This window comes from Salmo salar, chromosome 19 (genome assembly GCF_965601325.2).
Source record: "Salmo salar chromosome 19, fSalSal1, whole genome shotgun sequence".
Lineage (NCBI taxonomy): Eukaryota > Metazoa > Chordata > Actinopteri > Salmoniformes > Salmonidae > Salmo > Salmo salar.
This window is the reverse complement of record NC_138309.1, coordinates 21,766,957-21,784,133: the sequence shown is the minus strand read 5'-3', so window position 1 is coordinate 21,784,133 and position 17,177 is coordinate 21,766,957. Positions and strand designations below refer to the sequence as shown.

The window sequence follows — 17,177 nt, the reverse complement described above, 5'->3', positions numbered from 1 at the left end:
TTCTGTTCCAGATAACACAGCGGGGATAGTGACTCTGCGGAGCGACTTCCGACGGCATTCCCAGGAGATCTACTTCCTTCCTGTGGTGATCCAGGACAGCGGCTACCCCGTCCAAAGCAGTACGGGCATCCTGACCATCCGTGTGTGTGGCTGCGAGTCGGATGGATCGCTCCTCACCTGCAGTGCAGAGGCCATCTTCCTCCCAGTGGGGCTGAGTACAGGGGCCCTGATAGCCATACTCCTCTGCATTGTCATTCTTCTGGGTGAGTCATTTATTATGCCTCATTCACTCCTCCTAGTCATTGAATGTGTGATGGAGATTATCCCTTTAAGGCCAACCCTGGGCGTCAACCAACATTCACAAAAACACTAACATACTTACAAAACAGTGCCATAACTACTAGACTAACCACCACCATAGTCAGTATATTATCATTCTATTGGGTGAGTATTGAGTAATTTACCCTTGTGGTCGGTCCTACTCAGTTATGACTGTGTAATTTCTTATTGTATGGCTGAGTACTGGGGCTTTGATAGCCATCCTCCTGTGCATCGTCATTATACTGGGTGAGTCATTTACAGCTAGGGTACGTCCTCCTAATCAGTAATGACTGTGTAACAGATTTGTGTGTGTCCCTGTACGGCGACACAGGACACAAACACACATTAAATCTGTATAGTCTATGGCCAGGGGAGGGGGGTTCTAAGCGAACTTATGGAATTATTTTAATAAACCAATTAGGCAAATTTGAGCAGTCTTGATCCAAAATTTTGAACAGAAATGCAATGGTTCATTGAATCAGTCTAAAACTTTGCACATATACTGCTGCCATCTAGTGGCCAAAATCTAATTTGAGTCTAACCTGGAATAGTACATTATGGCCTTTCTCTTGCATTTCAAAAATGATGGGTGAAAAAAATAATAATGCACATGTTTTTTTCTTTGTATTATCTTTTACCAGATCTAATGTGTTATATTCTCCTACATTAATTTCACATTTCCACAAACTTCAAAGTGTTTCCTTTCAAATGGTATCAAGCATATACATATACTTGTTCAGGTCCTGAGCTACAGGCAGTTAGATTTGGATATGTCATTTTAGTTGAAAATTGAAAAAAAAGGGTCCGATCCACTTCTTAAGGCTAGGCGTCCCACTAGTAGGATAACCTCCGGTGAAATTGGAGGGCGCGCAATTCAAATAAATAATCATACAAATTATGGATATTAAACATTTAGGTACATACAGTGAGGGAAAAAAGTATTTGATTCCCTGCTGATTTTGTACATTTGCCCATGACAAAGAAATTATCAGTCTATAATTTTAATGGTAGGTTTATTTGAACAGAGACAGAATAACAACAAAAAAATAAAGAAAAACGCATGTCAAAAATGTTATAAATTGATTTTCATTTTAATGAGGGAAATAAGTATTTGACCCTTAATGTGGTTACATTAAGGAGAAGTGTATCTTTAAAATGGTGTAAAATAGTCGTATGTTTGAGAAATTGAAATTATTAGATTTGAGATTTTGTCTGTGCACCATTTCAGTTCGTCAGTGATGTGTACGGCGAGGAACTTAAACTTACACCTTCTCCACTACTGTCCCGTTGATGTGAATAGGGGGGTGCTCCCTCTACTGTTTCCTGAAGCCCACGATCATCTCCTTTGTTTTGCTGATGTTGAGTGAGAGGTTGTTTTCCTGACACCACACTCCGAGTGCCCTCACCTCCTCCCTGTAGGCTGTCTCGTTGTTGTTGGTAATCAAGCCCACTACTGTTGTGTTGTCTGCAAACTTGATGATTGAGTTGGAGGCGTGCATGGCCACGCAGTCATGGGTGAACAGGGAGTACAGGAAGGGGCTGAGCATGCACCCTTGTGGGGCCCCAGTGTTGAGGATCAGCGAAGTGGAGATGTTGTTGCCTACCTTCACCACCTGAGGGCGGCCCGTCAGAAAGTCCAGGACCCAATTGCACGGGGCAGGGTTGAGACCCAGGGCCTCGAACTTAATGATGAGCTTGGAGAGTACTATGGTGCTGAATGCTGAGCTGTAGTCAATGAACAGCATTGTTACATAGGTATTCCTCTCCAGATGGGATAGGGCAGTGTGCAGTGTGATGGCGGTTGTGTCGTCTGTGGACATGTTGGGGCGGTATGCAAATTGAAGTGGGTCTAGGGTGGCAGGTAAGGAGGAGATGATATGATCATTGACTAGTCTCTCAAAGCACTTCATGATGACAGAATTGAATGCTACGGGGCCGATAGTCATTTATTTCAATTATCGTTCCTTCTTGGGTACGAACAATGGTGGCCATCTTGAAGCATGAAGGGGACAGCAGACTGGGATAGGGAACGATTAAATATGTCCATAAACACACCAGCCAGCTGGTCTGCACATGCTCTGAGGACGCGGCTAGGGATGCCATCTGGGCCAGCAGCCTTGCGAGGTTTAACACGTTTAAATGGTAGTGGGCCGCGTCGGTGGCACTCTATCCTCAAAGCCGTCAAAGAAGGTGTTTAGTTTGTCTGGAAAAAAGATGTCGGTGTCTGTGACGTGGATGGTTTTCTATTTGTAGTCCGTAATTGCATGTAGACCCTGCCACATACGTCTCGTGTCTGAGCCGTTGAATTGAGACTACTTTGTCCCTATACCGACATTTCACTTGTTTGATTGCCATGTGGAGGGAATAACTACACTGTTTATATTTATATTCGACCATATTCCCAGTCATCTTTCCATGGTTAAATATAATAATTTTATGGCTAAAGATAAAAATGTTTTGATTATTCTGTATGGGTCACGGCCATAGATCGTTGTAATTCTCTGAGGCTGCCCGGAACATTTCCCAGTCCGTGTGATCAAAATAATCTTGAATTACGTATGCATGCATCATAACACACTTGGTTGATATGAAACTGATACATACACATACACTAATGAGAACAGTGATATATCTAAACCTTTATAACGTTGTCTGGAACAGTGATTTTTAGCAGTTTGAGTCAGTTCAAGGTTGGATTGCCTCTGAGTGTCCTGTGTGATCTGAGGCATAGGTTGATGGAAAAGACTTGTGTACTTCAGACCTTTTTAAGTTATGTACAAGCAATTAAGTAGATTAAGGTCTAGTTTCAATCATATCAAGCGTTTACTGGCGATAGCAGACCCCAGCGTAGCGGATGTTTTGGGTGTGTCGGAGATGGAGCCCTCAAATTGCTGAGCAGCTGCTCTTGCAATCATTGACACGAAGCCACACCCGCCCCACTCCTGTAGAAGTTCAGAACGAGAAAGTGTAGGCTATATAGAAATAATTACACTGAAATTGAAAATCATTAAACAAAATAATGAGGATTTATATCATCCTAATGGAAGTGTAGATTACATCTCTTGTTCCAGTGTTAGAACTTGTAAACAAGGCTGCATGGTATTTCTGTAAATGCAGCTCCATGGAGCCAATGGCAATGTCTGCTTTAGGTATAATGCCGGGAGCCGTGGATTTGACAGCTCTAACGCAGTTCCACCCCTGACACTGTCAAAACAACTGCTATGTGGAAATTGGCTAAAGAGGATCTGATTGAATCGAGCCCTTAGTAAAGTAAGTAGCCTTGCATGAGCGAGCTGGAACGGCTTATAGAGTTTATCTATTTTTTCTGTAGCGTGAGGCAGTTTGATGTATAAGTACACCACCTGGACAGGAAACTAGTATATAGCGTCTCATCCCGTCACCGGGATCGAAATCCAGCGAAAAATCATATCGCCAATTAGCATTAAAAAAAAATCATAATTTAAAAATAGATACACCTCTCCTGAATCGACCCACGTCGTCCGATTTCAAAAAGGTTTTACAGGAAAAGCAAATCATTAGATTATGTTAGATGAGTCCATCGTAAAAAGCAGCTTCATAGCCATTTTCCGACCAACCACTTGCATCACATATAATCAAAAAACAGCTAAATGCAGCACTAACCTTTTACAAACTTCATCAGATGGCACCCCTAGGACATCATGTTATACAATGCATGCATTCTTTTGTTCAATAAAGGTCATATTTATATATAAAAACAGCATTTTACATCTCTGTCTGAGGTTGACTACATAATTTCCCCTCAAAAGCGTCCCGGTAAACAATGCTACATTTCCCTAAATTAGTATCCTATAACGATTTTTTAAATGTATATTGTCAATCTAACATTTATAGATGAATATCTCTTGAGAACACCCGTCATACCAGATTTTAAATTAACTTTACTGGGTAATCACACTTTGCGATAAAAGGAGATGCGATACTCAGAAAATGAGCTAATATACAGAGCTCGGCGCCATCTTGGAAACAATCGCATGTCACATCTCATCTTGTATAATATTGTCAATAATCGCCTACCTTTAGTTGTCTTCATCAGAAAGCATCCCAGGTCCACAACAGATGTATTTTCGGTCAAAAAGTCCATACTTCACGTTCCATTAGCCTGCTGTTGGTAGCGCGTCCTATGGCTCTCTCCAAGCGCAGGGCTGAAGTTCCGGATAAAATGCTATTCTCCCGCATGTAGGTTCGTTCAAACATGTCAAACGTTGTAAAACATTCATCTTCAGGGCCTGTAACACCAAGAGAGCCAATAAGATTCGAGGGGGATGATGTCATGGCCTTTAAAACCGTTTCCAAAGGTGGGGGCAGACATGGCCGCCGGCGTCATAATGATGATGGCCCATCCCCTGTGACCAATTTCATACTCGTCTCATTCACTGAGTTTTGACTCTATAAGGCTCAAACCACTGTGAAAAGACTGGCGACATCTAGTGGAAGCAATAGGAAGTGCTCACTGAACCATGGTTAACGGTGTTATTTATAGGGAAAGATGAGAAGTCGAGTCCACAATTCAGAATTCCACTTCCTGTTTCAATCGGTCTCGGGGTTTTGACTGCCATTTGAGTTCTGTTATACTCACAGACACCATTCAAACAGTTTTAGAAACTTTAGAGTGTTTTCTATCCATATATAATAAGTATATGCATGCCCTAGCTTCTGAGTTTGATTAGTAGGCCGTTGAAAATGGGAACGATTTTTTTTCAAAATGCGCTGTGGCGCCCCCTATCCTACGGTATCCTCAAGAGGATATCTCCTTATTGCTGAGTGCCAAGCAGAGAAGGATCAGGTCCAGTTTTTACAGTCTTTGGTATAATTTGGCCAGGGGTCAAACTAGCAACCTTCCAACCTCCGAGTGGATACTCTAACCACAAGGAAACTGAGTTAAAGCAGGTTACAAATAGTATAATGTTACACATAGTATAATTGTAAGCAACGATATGACGTGGATTGTCGTCTTGATATCCAGGTCCCGGGTGGTCCTATGTCTCCTTCTACACCTTAGTCTGTAGATCAAATAATTAATGTACTATTTGTAATTACAGCCTATTTGATTGCAATTCAATATACACCTAATCCTGTAACCCGGGTGCTGTCAGCGTGAGCTAGCTGAGCTTGGGCCAGGAGTGTCACTCCCTGAAGTAGCATGCAGAGCAGAGCAACACAAGGCGGAGCAATGCAAGGCAGAGCAGAGCAAAGCAAAGCAAAGCAAAGCAAGCGTGGCATAAGGAATGCAACAAACGCAAAGAACATGACAGCACCCTCGCTCAAAACAATAGCATCTTATAGATTATGTCATTGTAAGATGACAAGAGCTCAGGGATGTAAACATCACCCATGCCGTCAGAGGTACTGAAGTCTGCTAGACTGACCACCGCCTAATCAAATCTGTGATGGCCATCAGACTGGCCCCCAAGCGAAGAAAGGAACCCATAACCCCTACACAGAAATACAATGTCTACTAACAACAAGCAGAAGAGCTAAATGACTCTGTCCTGTCCCATCTGAACAAAACCTCCCTGAATGCAACCCTGATTGCAACACCACCAATGTTGAGTAAGACTGGGTGGTCTTGAAGGAAGCCATCCACAAGGCATTTGCAGATACTTTCACATTGAGCCCCCAACATTTAGTGAAATGATACTTAATCACATTCAGTTAATTATAGGTGTGACTAAAGGGACGTGACTAGCATGCCAACCCATAACTCTAACCATTACCATTACCCTGACCTTAACCTTAACCCTGCCCTTGATCTTAGCGTCTAACCATAACCATTTAGGTAATTCATCATTGGTTTGCAAGTTGATCATATCCCTTTAGTTTTTCCTGATCATATGCTGTGTAGTGGAGTCTGGGTGGAGGGAGAAAAATAACAATTTTATGGCTAAAGATAAAAATCTTTTGATTATTCTGTATGGGTCACGGCCATACTTGACCTAATGTACACTGCAAAAAAATTAATCCGTTTTAATGGCCAACCATCACACAATATCACAAAGTGATATTTACATCCCCTCTGACTTTCTCGCTGCTACACCAAATTCGCTAATGTTAACAAGTGTATATTTTTCAGTGTAACATTTCTAGTGTTGATTCAGGTGTTAGATTAGCTCTGTAAATCTTAAATTAACACTTTTTGGTGTAAAAGCAGCCCAGTGTTGGTGTTAATAACCAGTGTCAAACCAAAACCATGACCATCATGATTATATTTCCCAGGAATACTCTATTGGAGTTTGATTGTTTTAACTGTTTGTACATGAATTGATTAATTAATCTTGCTTCCAAAATTTAAATAAACATTTTTCTAAACTAATCCAATCTGTTACTTGGATTTATTGCACCCTTTACTCAGTACTTTGTTGGAGCACCTTTGGTCAAGAGTCTTCTTGGGTATGACACTACAAGCTTCGCACATCTTTATTTGGGGAGTTTCTCATTCTTCTCTGCAGATACTCTCAAGCTTTGTCAGGTTGGATGGGGAGAGTCACTGCACAACTATTTTCAGGTCTCTCCAGAGATGTTCGATCGAATTCTTGTCTTGGCTCTGGCTTGGCCACAGAAGGACATTCAGAGACTTGTCCCAAAGCCACTCCGGCATTGTCTTGGCTGTGTGCTTAGGGTCTTTGTCCTGTTTGAAGGTGAACCTTGATCCCAGTCTGAGGTCCTGAGCGCTCTGGAGCAAGTTTTCATTAAGGATCTCTGTACTTTGCTCCGTTCATATTTTCCTCAATCCTGACTCATCTCCCAGTCCCTGCCACTGAAAAACATCCCCATAGCATCGTGCTGCCACTACCCTTCTTTGCCGTTGGGATGGTGCCAGGTTTCCTGCAGACGTGAGGCTTGGCATTCAGGCCAAAGAGTTCAATCTTGGTTTCATCAAAACAGAGAATCATCTTGTTTCTCATGGTCTGAGAGTCCTTTAGGTACCTTTTGGCAAACTCCAAGCGGGCTGTCATGTGCCTTTTACTGAGGACTGGCTTCTGTCTGGCCACTCTACCATAAAAGCCTGATTGGTGGAGTGCTGCAGAGATGGTTGTCCTTCTGGAAGGTTCTCCCATCTCCACAGAGGAACACTGGAGCTCTTGGTCAACTCCCTGACCAAGGCCCTTCTGCTCCGTTTGGCCAGGCAGCCAGCTCTTGGAAGAGTCTTGGTGGTTCCAAACTTCTTCCATTTAAGAATGATGGAGGCCACTGTGCTCGTGGGGACCTTCAATGTTGCAGAAATGTGTTGGTACCCATCCCCCGATCTGTGCCTCGACACAATCCTGTCTCGGAGCTCTACGGACAATTCCTTCGACCTCATGGCTTTTGTTTTTGTACTAACATGCACTGTCAACTGTGGGACTTCATATAGACAGGTGTGTGCCTTTCCAGATCATGTTCAATTTATTGAATTTACCGCAGGTGACTCCAATCAACTTGTAGAATCGTCACAAGGATGATCAACGGAAACAGGATGTACCGGAGCTCAATTTCGAGTCTCATAGCAAAGTTTCCGAATACTAATGTAAATAAGGTATTTCGTATTTTTTGTTGTTTATTGTTTTTTGAAAAATGTTCTAAAAAAGTGTTTTTGCTTTATCATTATGAGGTAGTGTGTGTAGATGGATTAAATAAATAAAAAGTATCATCAATTTTAGAATAAGGCTGTAACGTACAAAATTTGGAAAAAGGGAAGGGGTCTGAATACTTTCAGAATATATATATATATATATATATATATATATATATATATATACTGCTCAAAAAAATAAAGGGAACACTAAAATAACACATCCTAGATCTGAATGAATGAAATAATCTCATTAAATACTTTTTTCTTTACATAGTTGAATGTGCTGACAACAAAATCACACAAAAATAATCAATTGAAATCCAATTTATCCAACCCATGGAGGTCTGGATTTGAGTCACACTCAAAATTAAAGTGGAAAACCACACTACAGGCTGATCCAACTTTGATGTAATGTCCTTAAAACAAGTCAAAATGAGACTCAGTAGTGTGTGTGGCCTCCACGTGCCTGTATGACCTCCCTACAACGCCTGGGCATGCTCCTGATGAGGTGGCGGATGGTCTCCTGAGGGATCTCCTCCCAGACCTGGACTAAAGCATCCGCCAACGCCTGGACAGTCTGTGGTGCAACGTGGCGTTGGTGGATGGAGCGAGACATGATGTCCCAGATGTGCTCAATTGGATTCAGGTCTGGGGAACGGGCGGCCCAGTCCATAGCATCAATGCCTTCCTCTTGCAGGAACTGCTGACACACTCCAGCCACATGATGTCTAGCATTGTCTTTCATTAGGAGGAACCCAGGGCCAACCGCACCAGCATATGGTCTCACAAGGGGTCTGAGGTCATCTCGGTACCTAATGGCAGTCAGGCTACCTCTGGCGAGCACATGGAGGGCTGTACGGCCTCCCAAAGAAATGCCACCCCACACCATGACTGACCCACCACCAGACTGGTCATGCTGGAGGATGTTGCAGGCAGCAGAACTCTGTCACGTCTGTCACATGTGCTCAGTGTGAACCTGCTTTCATCTGTGAAGAGCACAGGGCGCCAGTGGCGAACTTGCCAATCTTGGTGTTCTCTGGCAAATGCCAAACGTCCTGCACGGTGTTGGGCTGTAAGTACAACCCCCACCTGTGGACGTCGGGCCCTCATACCACCCTCATGGAGTCTTTTTCTGACCGTTTGAGCAGACACATGCACATTTGTGGCCTGCTGGAGGTCATTTGGCAGGGCTCTGGCAGTGCTCCTCCTGCTCCTCCTTGCACAAAGGCGGAGGTAGCGGTCCTACTGCTGGGTTGTTGCCCTCCTACGGCCTCCTCCACGTCTCCTGATGTACTGGCCTGTCTCCTGGTAGCGCCTCCATGCTCTGGACACTACGCTGACAGACACAGCAAACCTTCTTGCCACAGCTCGTATTGATGTGCCATCCTGGATGAGCTGCACTACCTGAGCCACTTGTGTGGCTTGTAGACTCCGTCTCATGCTACCACTAGAGTGAAAGCACCTACAGACAGTCTGGTGAAGAAGGCACAACAGCGCCTCTTCAACCTCAGGAGGCTGAAGAAATGTTGCTTGTCACCTAAAAACCTGACAAACTTTTACAGATGCACAATCGAGAGCATCTTGTCAGGCTCTATCACCTCCTGTTACGGCAACTGCACTGCCCACAACCGCAAGGGTGGTGCGGTCTGCAAAACGCATCACCGGGGGCAAACTACCAGCCCTCTGGGACACCTACAGCACCTGATGTCACAGGAAGGCCAAAAGGATCATCAAGGACAATAACCACCCGAGCCACTGCCTCTGCACCCCGCTACCATCCAGAAGGCGAGGTCAGTACAGGTGCATCAAAGTTGGGCCCAAGAGACTGTTAACCTCTCTCGGATATGTGATTGTCCCACCTAGTCAACAGCCAGTGGAATCGCGTGGCGCGAATTTCAAAAACCTTAAAAATGCTATAACTTCAATTTCTCAAACATGACTATTTTACACCATTTTAAAGACAAGACTCTCGTTAATCTAACCACATTGTCCGATTTCAAAAAGGCTTTACAACGAAAGCAAAACATTTAGATTATGTCAGGAGAGTACCCAAACAGAAATAATCACACACCCATTTTTCAAGCTAGCATATAATGTCACAAAAACCAAAACCACAGCTAAATGCAGCACTAACCTTTGATCTTCATCAGATGACACTCCTAGGACATTATGTTATACAATACATGCATGTTTTGTTCAATCAAGTTCATATTTATATCAAAAACCTGCTTTTTACATTAGCATGTGACGTTCAGAACTCGCAAACATACCGAAAACCTCCGGTGAATATACTAAATTACTCACGATAAACGTTCACAAAAAACCTAACAATTATTTTAAGAATTATAGATACAGAACTCCTTTATGCAATCGTGGTGTCCAATTTTAAAATAGCTTTTCGGTGAAAGCACATTTTGCAATATTCTGAGTAGATAGCCCGGCCATCATGGCTAGCTATTTTGACACCCACCAAGTTTGGCACTCACCAAACTCAGATTTACTATAAGAAAAATTGGATTACCTTTGCTGTTCTTCGTCAGAATGCACTCCCAGGACTTCTACTTCAACACCCAATGTTGTTTTGGTTCCAAATAATCCATCGTTATATCCAAATAGCTGTGTTTTGTTCTTGCGTTCAAGACACTATCCGAAGAGTGACGCGCCGGCGCATATCGTGACAAAAATTTTCAAAATATTCCTTTACCGTACTTCGAAGCATGTCAAACGCTGTTTAAAATACATTTTTATGCAATTTTTTCCGTAAAATAGCGATAATATTCCGACCGGGAGACCTTGTTTTCGTTCAAACACTGAAAATAGAAAATGGAGTCTTCACATGCACGCGCGCACCCGTGTCCTTGTTCTCAGAACGACCACTTTCCAAAAGCCCTACTGTTTTTCACCCAGGGACTGCAGAGTCATCATTCCCCATTCTGGCGCCTTCTGAGAGCCTATGGGAGCCTTAGAAAATGTCACGTTACAGCAGAGATCCTCTATTTTCGATAAAGAGGCTATAGAAGACCAAGAAATGGTCAGAGAGGGCACTTCCTGTATGGAATCTTCTAAGGTTTTGGCCTGCTATATGAGTTCTGTTATACTCACAGACACCATTCAAACAGTTTTAGAAACTTTAGGGTGTTTTCTATCCAAATCAAATAATTATATGCATATTCTAGTTTCTGGGCAAGAGTAATAACCAGATTAAATCGGGTACATTTTTTATCCGGCCATGAAAATACTGCCCCCTATCCTAAACAGGTTAATATACAGAAATACTTATCATAAACTTTGATAAAATATACAAGTGTTATGCACAGAATTAAAGATACACTTCTCCTTAATGCAACCGCTGTGTCAGATTTCAAAAAAGCTTCACGGCGAAAGCACACCTTGCAATAATCTGAATACAGCGCTCAGAAAACCAAAAGAAGCCATACAGATACCTGCCATGTTGTGGAGTCAACAGAAGTCAGAAATAGCGTTATAAATATACACTTACCTTTGAACTTCATCGGAATACATTCCTAGTTCCACAATAAATGTTTGTTTTGTTCGATAAAGTTAATTTTTATGTCCAAATACGTCCATTTTGTTCGCGCGTTAGGTTCACTATTCCAAATGCACAAGGCGCGCGCTTACTAAGTCCAGACGAAAAGTCAAAAAGGTTATACTACAGTTTGTAGAAACATGTCAAACGATGTATAGAATCAATCTTTATGATGTTTTTATCATAAATCTTCAATAAAATTCCAACCGGACAATTCCTTTGTCTTTAGGAATGAAGAGGAACTCAGCTCGCTCCCAAGGCTGTGTGCGTGACTGAGGTCATGCCTTTTTTCCAGACACCTGAATCCAACAGCTCTTATTCTCTCCCATTCACAGTAGAAGCCTGAAACAATGTTCTAAAGACTGTTGATATCTAGTGGAAGCCTTAGGAAGTGCAATATGACCCCATTTACACTGTATATTATATTCTTGAAAAACTACAAGCCTCAGATTTCCCACTTCCTGGTTGGAATTTTCTCATGTTTTTGCCTGCCATATGGGTTCTGTTATACTCACAGACATCATTCAAACAGTTTTAGAAACTTCAGTGTTTTCTATCCAAATCTACTAATAATATGCATATCCTAGCTTTTGGGCCTGAGTAGCAGGCAGTTTACTCTTGGCACGCTTTTCATCCAGATGTGAAAATACTGCCCCCTAGCCCAAAGAGGTTTTAAACAGCCATCACTAACACAGAGAGGCTGATGCCTACATACAGACTCAAATCATTGGCCACTTTAATATATGGATCACTAGTCACTTTATATAATGCCTCTTTAATAATGATTACATATCTTACATTACTCATCTCATATGTATATACTGTATCTTATACCATCTATTGCATATTGCCTATGCCACTCAGTCATCGCCCATCCATATATTTATATGTACATATTCTTATTCCATCCCTTTAGATTTGTGTGTATTAGGTAGTTGTTGTGGAATTGTTATATTACTTGTTAGATGTTACTGCACTGTCGGAACTAGAAGCACAAGCATTTCGCTACACTCGCATTGACATCTGCTAACCATGTGTATGTGACCAAAAAAATATTATTTGATTTGAATTAATAATGTCGATATAATCTTGAGATTCAGAAAGCATAATTTGCTATTAGCCGCTAGTGCTAGTAGCCACATCATTTAATTCTATGCCCTTGCATCTAAGATGTGCATGTACCCAGGAGAATTCTGTATTAATGTGTTACGTGGACCACACCATTGCGTCAAGTCTCCACTATGTCAACTTTTTAGAAATTACGTGTCTACAAAGGTAATGGGGTTTAGTGATTGTTCAACGAGTGTTCTTTCATGAATTAGTCTAGCCAACTTCAAGGAGTCATTTTTCATGTGGAGAGTGAGTCTTTGTTAGTATGAACACGGCCCTCTTCACCCACTGTGCTCTCTGTGAATGTAGAGTTAGTGTTGAAAGGGTTGACCACGTGGTGAGAGAACTGTTATCAGAACTCAGAGTCAACATGCCCTGAGGCTATGGCTGGCATCGATGTTATTCCATCAAGTCACGCTGTCCCAGTGAAAATGCCAGAGTGAATCACAACTTACAGGGATAACTCTCTTTTTGAAAGCCAGTTAGTTTTTGTGGTGGATATGTCAAGCTGACACATGTGTTCCTTCCTGCGTGTAAATGATGAGAAAATCAAGCTGTCTGTCAAACTGGCTGGCATGAGGGCCTGTCTGGAATTAGCGTTACCTCCCCAGACCATCACAATTAGACCACACCCAGCTACCACCCTAGAAAGAACTGTCCAAATAATAATGACCATGCATGTCAAATCTATACCACTGGGGGGAGCCGACACACTGTTTGACTAATATCGTAGAAGAGAAGGCGAAGGAGGAGGAAAAGAAGGGCAGTCAAGATTACAGCTCTCATGCTTTCTATTGTTTTTGTCAATTTTCAACCAATTTATTTCTTCATTATAATTGAATACTTTCTCTACATGTGTTGAACTGTGCATTTCTTTCCTTTGTGAATTGTCCAACTGAAGACCCATATGGGAAATGTACTGTATTTACCACAGCGAGGAGGAAAAAACAGTGGAATAATCTTTCATTCCCCTTACTTTACAAAGTGAGTGTGGGAGATGTGTGTTCGATATGGGCAGCTCCAGTTAGAGGGAAATTGGAAGGAACTGTGGAGGTACATTCTTAAGAATATTCATCCACCCCCATGCCGTGATCAGTGCTTGACTACAATGCAATGTCAGAAGACTATGTCATGTTTTTTGTCATGTCAGTACTCAGTACATAACGTCTGTTGCTAAGGAACAATATGTGTGGGAGATTTGGTAACTTCTTCATTGGCAAGTCACGAATGCATACCAAGGAAATGTTTACCATCTCAAGCCACCAACAAAAACATAAACAATGGATCATTACATTTCCCCAATGCAAGTTGCACTTTATATTATCTCATAGTTTTCATCAACCACTAATGTGTCATCTAACATCTTTGATCTCTCTCCGATGCTGTATTAGCAACATCATATAGCATCATTTAGGCTACCAATACCATTAATAGTGATTCATAGTTTTCATAAACCACTAATGCGTTATTCTCTCTGTGATCTCTCTCCAGTGATCGTGGTCATCTACGTAGGTCTGAGACGACAGAAGAAGAAGGAGACCCTGATGACATCCAAGGAGGACATCCGTGACAATGTAATCCACTACGACGATGAGGGAGGGGGCGAAGAGGACACCCACGCTTTCGACATGGGCACCCTCCGCAACCCCAAAGTCATTAAGGAGAACCTTCTGAAAGAGAACCGGGACCTTTTCCGACGGGATGTCAAACCCGACCCCAACACCGGCAAAAAACAAACTCCTGTTTCCCAAGACAGTGAAGATATCCGTGACTTCATCAATCAGCGACTGAAGGAAAACGATGTGGACAACTCGGCCCCACCCTATGACTCTCTAGCTACCTATGCCTATGAGGGAGAGGGCTCTGTAGCAGAGTCGCTTAGCTCCATCGAGTCTCTGGTAGTAGATGCCGATGAGGACTATGATTACCTCAACAAATGGGGTCCTCGATTTAAGACTCTGGCGGGAATATTCGGAGAGCAGTCGGATACTCAAGCAGACACAACGACAACAACAACAGAAAACAGACATTGATGATGTTATTCACTTAGTAAACTCCAAAAGTGGACATTAAATGGCATTGTTTTTCTTTTCTTAACAAAACTTTTTTTTTTTTTTTCTATTTCAGGGTTTTATTTTTTGCAAATCAATTTGTTGAATTTTTTTCTTTCTATCGTCAATCGCAAGATGTTTAAAAGGAGGATAGATAGCGAGATGAAAAAGACAGCCTTTCAATTACATTTATATTGAATGTTGTTGTGTCTTATTTATTCTTCTTTATGTCTTCACTTCTAGGGGGAATAAAGACAGAAAACACAGAAAATGCAAGCATTTTCTTCTTTGACATCCTTAAAAGTGCCTCAAAATAATTGTTTTCAGATTCTTTTCTCTCTCATAAAGCTGGTCATGCAAGCATAGGCTGACTGGCAGACAGAGGCATGTCGTTTTGAGACTACTCTCAGTTGGACAAGTTATGAGACAATTATGTGGCCCAAGTTTGGCCAAAGATTTTCTGAATGTTATTTATTATTAGTATTTATTTATTGTCTGGGTGTTTTTTGTTGGTTTCCTTTGTTAACGTATTTATCTATTTATCTCTTAATCATATACATATTTTTGATTTTTGAAGACACTTGAGGATTTTCTAATTATTCCATGACCCACACGAAAATTGACATTTCAATCAGGTGAGTCAGGTGTATAGACTTGTACTTGTTGTGAAAATGTATTTAGGGCTAACCATGATAATGTCGTTCAGCCAATGTAATAAATACTGTTTTCATAAATAAACACCACTGATAAAAACAACCATGTTAAATGTATTTATGTTTTGTTTTATTTTATTTTAATGTTGGGAAAGAACACTCAATCTGGTTTGGCTGTGTGTGAAAAATGTAATATTATTTTTATCCAGAAAACAGGATACAAGTTTTGATTAAGGACCCTATAGCCTCAATCTACTGAAATGCTGTCCATGGCCAATGTGAGCTGATTTAATGTCTATGACTTCTGGTGACAATATTGTCAAAGGGGAGTGGTATGGATGAGATGGATGGAAATTGGAACAGGCACCATCTAAACAGCTTTATACCCCTAGGCCAGATATTGAAGTGGTAACTGTGCGGTCTTTGTTTATTTAAGTGATAATGCCCGAGAAGCTGGTGTTTGGAGGATGGAATGGGTGATGTTAGGCCCAAGACAAAGTCCTCCAAACATCGGCTTCGAGGGCATAATAATATTTATACAACGGGTTACCAACATATTAAAATAATGATTGACATATTTTCATAAAAAATCTTTTGTTAATGAATTTATTCATACCATTTAATCCTTCTACAAGCTATAGTCCCGACACAAATCTAGGATTGCTGCCCAAGCCGGCTGGTCGTTTGTTGTATCGGTTCGGTTGCCAGAGACGCGACCCAGTCTTTTTGTTCTTCATCTATGGGCGCGACCCAGTCATTCCTTTTAAATATTCCATTGCCATACCGGCTGGCAAAGTTCTTATCCCTTGTTTGTTAGCTAGCCAACTACAGCTAACTTACAGTCAGGTCAAACCATGCAGCTAGAATAACAACAGTAGCTGCACTTGTAGTTGTTTTCTAGTGACATTTATTTGGATACATCCATAACAATAAGCTAATCAGGCGCAATTTTGCCTAGCATAGAAAATGTGCTCACTCGTCAGGACACTGTTGTTCAGAGGAGCTAGCCAACAGCACAGCTAACACAATTACATCAACCTGAAGCTGTAAAGACTGCAAACTAGCTGCACTTCATTTTGTTTTACATTTTTTCAATTGACATTTCTTTGTAAACAGTATATCTATAGAAATGATGTCGACTGGCTGAGAAACGCTGCCGGCCTGTCTTTCTCGTCCCGACATGTTCATTACTATGAGACAGCTGGAGATTGAATTTGAATATTGAAACAATGTTGCAAATTTTGGAGAGAAAGACAGCAAGGTTTATACAAATCTCCGCAGCTGAAAATGAAATGTTAGTCTTAAAGAAATGTGAGATAATGTCTAGATGTAGATCAAGTTTATAAATTGCCTGGCTGGGCTGATGAGACAGTGGTTTGAAAAGTCAGATGGAACAGTGCATAGGCATTTTAACATCATAGATTCAGCCAGTGGTAATTTGTGGAATAGACATTGGCTGAAAATGTGGTTTTAACCAATCAGAATTCAGGATTAGAACCACCTATTGTATAATGGACCATAGTCACCCCCTTCACTCCTTATCAATTTTGAATAGTGGGCTTTTGCAATTACGAATGTATTGTTTGATCTCTGTGGCTGTTGTTATGGACCAGCACATCCCCCTGCTGTAGCGTGGCCTTTCTGAAAATCACAACACTGCCATATCAGCAAAGAGTCACCCTGTTACAGACAGTGGGCAGATGCAGACAAACCAAATACAGACATCAGCACTAAGGGAGGTTCCCCCTCCTGCATAAACATGAGAGAAAGTCTGCTGACAGATACTGAATAGCTCAGGGATTTTAAACACACAGCACTCAAAGCCAAAGAGAAACTGAAGCAAATACTGGCGATGAAGATATTTTTGGGAATAATTCTACCATGCCTCTGTGGTCTACTAC

At 41.6% G+C, this 17,177-nt stretch overlaps 1 protein-coding gene across 1 annotated transcript in view; it reads left to right on the top strand.

Annotated features, from left to right (window-relative positions):
* Positions 1-15,393, top strand: part of LOC106578565 (cadherin-12) — a 251,807-nt gene extending 236,414 nt beyond the window's left edge. Inside the window, exons 11-12 of the mRNA XM_014157554.3 lie at positions 12-263; positions 14,064-15,393. Coding sequence (XP_014013029.2) covers positions 12-263; positions 14,064-14,605 — 794 coding nt within the window. The 3' untranslated portion in view covers positions 14,606-15,393. The remainder of the gene's footprint in view (positions 1-11; positions 264-14,063) is intronic.
* Positions 15,394-17,177: the final 1,784 nt, after the last annotated feature.